This window comes from Rhinatrema bivittatum, chromosome 11, assembly GCF_901001135.1.
Source record: "Rhinatrema bivittatum chromosome 11, aRhiBiv1.1, whole genome shotgun sequence".
Taxonomy (NCBI): Eukaryota; Metazoa; Chordata; class Amphibia; order Gymnophiona; family Rhinatrematidae; genus Rhinatrema; species Rhinatrema bivittatum.
The window spans coordinates 22,957,007-22,965,006 of record NC_042625.1 but is presented as its reverse complement, the minus strand read 5'-3'; the positions used below and the strand labels follow the sequence as shown (position 1 = coordinate 22,965,006).

At 41.3% G+C, this 8,000-nt stretch overlaps 1 protein-coding gene across 1 annotated transcript in view; it reads left to right on the top strand.

Annotated features, from left to right (window-relative positions):
• Nucleotides 1-1,554: 1,554 nt before the first annotated feature.
• ANAPC7 (anaphase promoting complex subunit 7) overlaps nucleotides 1,555-8,000 on the top strand; it is a 30,102-nt gene continuing 23,656 nt past the window's right edge. Inside the window, exons 1-5 of the mRNA XM_029620122.1 lie at nucleotides 1,555-2,213; nucleotides 4,761-4,947; nucleotides 5,771-5,890; nucleotides 6,020-6,131; nucleotides 6,763-6,916. Coding sequence (XP_029475982.1) covers nucleotides 2,113-2,213; nucleotides 4,761-4,947; nucleotides 5,771-5,890; nucleotides 6,020-6,131; nucleotides 6,763-6,916 — 674 coding nt within the window. The 5' untranslated portion in view covers nucleotides 1,555-2,112. The remainder of the gene's footprint in view (nucleotides 2,214-4,760; nucleotides 4,948-5,770; nucleotides 5,891-6,019; nucleotides 6,132-6,762; nucleotides 6,917-8,000) is intronic.

The window sequence follows — 8,000 nt, the reverse complement described above, 5'->3', positions numbered from 1 at the left end:
CATGAAAAAACGGAGTTTGTTTTTACTAGCATTTAACTTCTGACTTCTAAAGGTTCTCTTAGGCTAGGTTGTAGGTTGCTGCAGGTCTGTGGAGAGTCATTGCCAGTCATAAATATAAATCAGATCTGGGATTGATATAGTATTGCCTTTATTTATATGCTTAAAGTTGAACTCAGTTCTGTTCTTTTACTAATTATTTAGATCAAGTGTTCCGATTTGTTCCATGTAAACTGCCCCCGGCAGCTTTGTTCTTTTACTATTTATTTAGATCAAGTGTTCTGATTTGTTCCAAGATTTGTTCCATGTAAACTGCCCCCGGCAGTAGTTCTTACTGTTATTTGTAAACCGGAGTGATATGTATTGTATACAGGAACTCCCGGTATATAAAAACTATAAATAAATAAATAAATAATAAATAAATAAATAGTTTAAACAGTAGTGACTATTCTAAAAGAGACAGTTTTAGTGGTCTTGCATAGCATTTACTCATACTTTGGGGCTGCAGGTATTTGCATAGCTGGGGAAAAAATGTATTTATTTATTTAAAAGATTTTCTATACTGTCATTAAGTAATTTATCTTCATAACGGTTTACAATGGGGCACATACAAATAGCTTGTGCTTTACAAAAGGTGCCATTATTATCTGGTAACAAATAAGTCATTAAAAACTACTTGGTTTATGACATAAATTATCCATTGATACATGTCTCCAGGGTGGGTACATGTAGTTCATTCTCAGTATTTTAATTGTTGAAAAAGTTGGTTAAATTTCAGTTTAGATATTCCCTATTCATACTCTTATTGTTTTGTAAAACCTCAATTGTACTTTTCCTCCTCTGCTATTGTAGCTACAATCCTATCTACATGTAATCAAATAGTACTTGATGGCAACAGCATATGCCACTGCTTTCTTAATTTACAGGGCTAGTCTATCTAAAAGTGGCTACAGGCATGTGCATCTACAGTGCTAGGTTTGTTATGTACTTTGACATAGTGGGCACGATGTAGTATTATTTTTCCCAGATAAAGTAGAAAAAACTCTGCTTCATTATGTGAAAGGTGCTATATAAAACCTAATAACACTAATTTAAAAAAACTATTATGATATATAGGCCTAAAATTATAAGTATAAAAAAAAATCATCAATTCTCCACTTCAAACTTTTAGGAAAGAACAGCTAGACAAGGTTGTGCAGTTAAATTCCATCTATCAATCCTTCCAGCTTATTCGTTTGCAGCATGAGATTATGCCACTCAAGCAAAAAATAGCAACAGCTATACATTGGAGTTTTTGGGGTTTTTTTTAACAGGATTGGATCTCTTCACCTAGTGAAAGCTTTTGAACTAAAAACTACATGGAAGGCTAGAGAGAAGAACATAGCAAGGCCGGGATCAAAAGCAACGACCTCTGAGCCGGAGAGAAGGTAGAGCCACAGGAAAAAAAAAGTGAACCCCTCATCACTCAGGCCAGGGATAAATAGGGAGGGCGCAGCAAGGCCAGAGGATGAAGCACTGACCCCGCCCCCTCGAGCAGAGGAGGACAGGGCGGGGTCAGAGGCAGGCGGGAGCCCGGTGCCTTCTGTTTCTGAGGAGCAGCACTGACTGCTCACTCATTCTTTGTAGATTACAAAATGGAACTAGCTACCAGGGAGAAATGAAATAAATAAGGGGGGAGGCGGCCATAAAACCGCCCCAGGCCCGTATCTCCCACCACTGTCCCCTCCCAAGTCCGACCGCCTCCTTTAATACAGACTTCAAAGCCGGGAGCGGGGCAGAGAGCCCAGAGGTGTCTATTCCAGTGCCTGAAAAACAAACCGGGCTCGGCCACCCACCGGCTCGTCTCCCGCGGTTTCGTCGCTTTTCCCGGCAACCCAAACCCGCGCTCGCGGGATAACCGCGGCCGTCTTCGGTTGTTTTTTTTTTTTTGCGAGCTGCTGCTGCGGCGTCCAGGCACGCCGCCTCACCGCTCTTCTCAGGAGGTCCTCATTTGAAGTCCTCGGAGCGCCATTGTCCGCGCAGAGACGGAAGGAAGGCGGTGGGCATAAGGGTTCCAGGCGCTAGCGCTTCTCCTGCTCCCTCCGGCCGCTCTCCCCTACCCTTCCCGCTTTGAGGATGAATGTGATTGACCATGTGAGGGATATGGCGGCCGCCGGCCTGCACTCCAACGTCCGGTTACTGAGCAGTCTGCTGCTAACCATGAGCAACAACAACCCGTGAGTGGAAGGCCCAGAGCAACAAGGCTGGGGGCTGTATATAGAGATGTCAAGAGGCTTTTCGGTATCCTCCCCCCCCCCCCCCCGTAAACTAGGAACCTGACAGCGATTAAGGACTGTAATACCTATCAGCGCCTATCTGATCTCGGGCTTTAACGCTGCAGAATAAAAGGCCAGGCTAAAACTGATAAAAGCTCCTTGAGACTTCCTTGGCTTACTGCTAATATGGCCCTTGTCTATGTATCTCTGGTCTGCCAGCTCTCGGGAGCAAGTCCTCATGATCATGCTGCAAAGCAGAGCCATTGCACATAGAAAATGATGGCAAATGAGGAGGGCTTCAATTTGTCGGCTCCTAATGCAATACCTCAGAACCTACCCGTTCTAAGGTTTTGCTTTCACAAGCCTAGGACAAGCCCAGAGGATCTAAGGATCCTCTGGGCTTGTCCTAGGCTTTCTTAGTTATTGCAAAGATTTGGAACTGCTCGGCTACCAGAAAACTAGGGGCAAAGTACAGGACTACCAAATACTGGTCTCTGCCACGTCTACTGGGAGCTTGTTCCATGTGTTCATTTTTCCTCTAAAGAACTATTTATTTTTCATTCCAGAATCTGTTCCAGTTCTTCTAGGGGGAGCAGTGTTAATACATAGCAGGGCGGCATAGCCAGGGGGAAACAGTACTTTAATAAACTGGGGGGGGGCAACACCTTGGGATCAGTGCTTCTGAGCTGGAAAGCAACACTCAAACTATTTATGTAAATTCTTTTAATATACCGATGCTCAAGACCAAGTCTTATCGTACCGGTTTACAGTATAACTGGGGGGGAAAAACAATTAACAATGATATAGAAGGCAAAGTTACAAAAAACAGGGAGCATAAACATGAGCGTTAGAAGAGAAGAAGAAGGGAGTGTAAACTGACAGGGAGTTTACAGGGAGTGTAAACTGACACTTCACTGATGTGGTGTTACCAGTCAGGGGAACTTGACTCAGAGGCATCAGAGAACAGCTTTCAGCCATTCATACCCAATCATAGTTGTATAACTAAGAACAGCACAATAAACTGCCAGAAGAGGGACTGTTCTTTTCTGCCTGGATAACCTTTGTCATCCCTTTTCTTTTCTCTCCATTTTCTTCTGGTTATTAACTGCCACCCCCTTCCCTCCCAAACAGCATACCCAGATGACAAAGGTAATCCCATCAGCTGTCTTTTGCTCTGTTTACTCTAGATTTTATTTTTCTTCACTGTATGTGAAAGTGGATGTTCAGTTGATGTTCCTGTTTAAACCATACATGAGAGCAATTTTGAAAGGACTTAGCCAGCTACATCAAAGTGAAACATTCCCCGTGCAGAGTGGCTAAATATAGTACAACTAGGTAGCTGTCAAGGATATAAATATTTAAAAAGTTGACCATTTACTGACATTTAAATGGTTAACCATTTAAACAATAAATACACAAAGAGTCCCCTGCAGCTGTGAGAGATAATGGTGGAAGGTTGTCTGATGTGCTAGTTAGTGGCCCAACCTGCCCCACAGTGGGGAGTTGTGTAGCATATTGTGAAAAGGGAACTCAAAATTCAGCTATGGGCTTACTTGAGCCTGTCCCTGGCTCCACACAACAGTACCACAAAATCTGTTTCAGTTCCTTTCCTTTTTAAAACAAAAAAAAAATTTGTGCATTTTTATTTCATTAAAATATTCTTCCTGGCCCCTCCATACAGCCCCTGATCTGGCACACACCCCCAAACTTGTCACCTCATGTCCTCTCGCTCCTGCCTTGACAATACAATTGTAGAAAATGGAACTGGCCAATCTGAGATTGGCATCATTATGGATAATTGTCATACAATTGCCTCAGGCTGCCCAGTGCCACTTTGTTGTATAGAAATTATCCATAATGGCGCCAGCCTTGATTTGACCAATGACATTTTCTAAAATTACATCACTGGGGCAGGAGCAACTGGGGATTGCTTCTGCCATGGAGTCTTCAGAGCCTATGGATTGGATAAGAGGTTTGGAAGGAGGGTAGACTGGGAGCTATGCAGGGAGAGGTTCTTTTTGTAGTGGAGAGGAGAGCTAGGCAGACACAATCTTTTTTTTGTTTTGTTTTTATTTTCATTTGAAATAAAACAACAAAATGAAAAACTAAAACAAAACGGAAAAAATGTCTGTGCACACCCATACTAGTGGTTATATTTAGCTGCTTTATAAAGTTGGTGTTTTGGAAAGTGAGCTGGGTTGGGAGAGTAAACTATGTGTGCATATAGGATTTTCAAATATATGCATGCAGTTTCTGCTACCTAACTCCATCCACAGATGGAGCAGGGGGCAAACGTATGCGGGCACTTTTGTGTTAGTACATTTTCAAGAAGAAATTGCCTGAACAGTTTCTTTGAAAATTTGCTACAGTTGTGCAATTAACTTAGGTGGCTTTGTGTAAATTGCCTCCAAAATAGCTAGTGTCCATTCAGATCAGAAAGAAATACAAATGTATGGATTATTTTTTTTAAATTGTTTAAACTTCTTTCTCTTGAATTCTGCCTTCCAGTGAATTATTCTCTTCATCTCAAAAATATCAGCTGCTTGTGTACCATGCGGATTCTCTGTTTCATGACAAGGAATATAGAAATGCTGTGAGTAAGTACACAATGGCTTTGCAGCAGAAGAAAGCATTAAGTAAGACATCAAAAGTCAGGCCTTCCACTGGGAATGCAGCATCGACTCCACAAAGTCAGGTATTTACAAACCAACATTGACGTGATCTTGGGAACATCTTTATTGTGGCAGATAAGCACCTCGTGGTCCATCTAATCTGCTGAGATCTTACTCGGTCTTGTCCTCTCCCTCCTTTATCCTTTCTATCATCCCCTGCATCTATCTCGAGCATGTTTGAATTCTGTCCCTGTTTTGCTTGCATCTGCATTTGCCACATCCCAGTTATGAACTACACACTCAGTAAGGTGGTACTTTCTCACATTTCCTCTATGCCTCGTTGCTTCCAATTTCATATCAAAAATATTTTGTTAGTACTGAACGATGACTTTTCTGAAGTTAAGCCCTTCCATTGTAGTGAACCTCTTATGCAGAATGGTCACTAGAGAAATATCACAATGTCAGTTCAAAACTGATTTATCAACTGAAAGAGACATGGATGGAAGAGGTAGATCAGCTCTCCTATCAATTTGCTAAAACACTGCTGTCAAGTTAGATTTTTGGCATCCCTCAGAATGGAAGAAAAGACTAAGACTATACAAGAGAAGAATAAGAAGCACAAGGAAATAAAAAGTGCAATCCTTAACTCGTTTAAGGGAAAATAAATCTGATCTAGACACATTCTCAGAAGCATTGTGGTCAGGGCCTGTTCTAGAGTTTAAATTTCCATTAAGACAGTGCAAGACTAGAATCACCCCATAGTCACCTCCATTTCGCCAATCTCTTGCTGCCTTGCACAGGAATCGCACTGCACCTGTATTCCACATGGCGCATTTCAATTAAAATAATTTTGACTAGTATTTGGAAGAAGAGACATTCCTTCAACCAGCATTTATATTTATTTAGTGTCTGCCTTCAGAAATTGAAGTGAAATACAAAATGGCGGAGTGTTACACCATGCTGAAACAAGACAAAGATGCCATTGCAATACTCGATGGGATCCCTTCCCGACAGAGAACCCCTAAGGTAATTGCATGAAGTCTCTCAGCAGTCGGTAGGAGCTGATGATTGGACATAGTAACATAATAATTTTTTTTTTTTTTTTTTTTTTTTTTTTTTTTACAAATAGGTCTTTTTTTTCCCTGTTTGTTCTAGATTAACATGCTGTTGGCAAATTTGTACAAGAAGGCAGGTCAAGAGCGTTCTTCTGTCACTAGTTACAAGGAAGTGCTGAGGCAGTGCCCTTTGGCACTTGATGCAATCCTAGGTACAGATGTATTTTCACTGCTTTTCATGGAATGTGACTTTGCTGTGGTTTGAATACCTCTACATACATTTTAAATATTTTAGTTTGTAGAATACGGGAAGGCGTATGGAGCAACAGCATGCACAGCTATACTTATTTAAAAAAAACGGATAACACTCTTAACGTTCATAAATAATACATATAACAACACAGAACACTATGGCATAAATAAATCGACAATGCAAATAAAATGATAAATCAATTACTATACCACAGATATTCCAGTTACTTGAATGCTTCAGTAAATAGGCCTTGACTCTTTTCCTGAAGGATAAAGCGGTTTAGAAATGTGAAGCTCATGGGTGCATGTAACGCTACACCTCTTTAATCGTAACAACATAAAACTATTTCCATAAACTTAAAAAACCACCATGGTTTGGAGTGGGGGAGGGGGGCGGGCATGTAACACACATCACGCCCCTGGAGTGAGGATTCTACCCACCTTTTGCTTCCTGGCATGGGATCTGAGCTGCTGTATTATTGGCTGGTTGACTGTGAGCCGCTCCTTGCATTAAGCATTGATACTCACAGAACGGGAGCAACACTTCTGGAATATGTCTGACTTTACCTGCTCTCTTTCTGTTATTGATAGGTCTACTGTCCCTTTCCGTGAAAGGCGCAGAAGTGGCATCGATGACGATAAATGTAATCCAGAGCATTCCTAATCTGGACTGGCTTTCTGTGTGGATCAAAGCGTACGCCTTTGTACACACCGGGGAGAACACCAGAGCAATCAATACCATATGGTAAGAAGGGGAGCACGCTCCTTCCGTGACTCCAACTGAGCATCTTATTGCAGGTTTAGAAACCATTTCCATTTTTGTCCCGTTGAATCTGATAAACTAGTCCCTCTCTTGGTGCTCAGTGGAGGGCCTGGAGATTAGTACTGAGAATGCTATGTAAGAGGTTTTAGTCAGATGCGGAAAGGGATCATGCTAGCATATAGATAAGGACCTTTGTGTTCAGTTTTTATTTTATTTTGTCAGGGAATTTCAATGTTAGATCGAAAAAGAAATCTGTGGAAAAATGTCTTTTCCTGTTCCTGTATACACCCCAGAGTTCTGAAGGAACTAAAAAATGAAATTTCAGACCTATTAGTAAAAATTTGTAACTTATCATTAAAATCATCCATTGTACCTGAAGACTGGAGGATAGCAAATGTAACCCCAATATTTAAAAAGGGCTCCAGGGGCGATCCGGGAAACTACAGACCGGTTAGCCTGACTTCAGTGCCAGGAAAAATAGTGGAAAGTGTTCTAAACATCAAAATCACAGAACATATAGAAAGACATGGTTTAATGGAACAAAGTCAGCATGGCTTTACCCAGGGCAAGTCTTGCCTCACAAATCTGCTTCACTTTTTTGAAGGAGTTAATAAACATGTGGATAAAGGTGAACCGGTAGATATAGTATACTTGGATTTTCAGAAGGCGTTTGACAAAGTTCCTCATGAGAGGCTTCTAGGAAAAGTAAAAAGTCATGGGATAGGTGGCGATGTCCTTTCGTGGATTGCAAACTGGCTAAAAGACAGGAAACAGAGAGTAGGATTAAATGGGCAATTTTCTCAGTGGAAGGGAGTGGACAGTGGAGTGCCTCAGGGATCTGTATTGGGACCCTTACTGTTCAATATATTTATAAATGATCTGGAAAGAAATACGACGAGTGAGATAATCAAATTTGCAGATGACACAAAATTGTGCAGAGTAGTTAAATCACAAGCAGATTGTGATAAATTGCAGGAAGACCTTGTGAGACTGGAAAATTGGGCATCCAAATGGCAGATGAAATTTAATGTGGAAAAGTGCAAGGTGATGCATATAGGGAAAAATA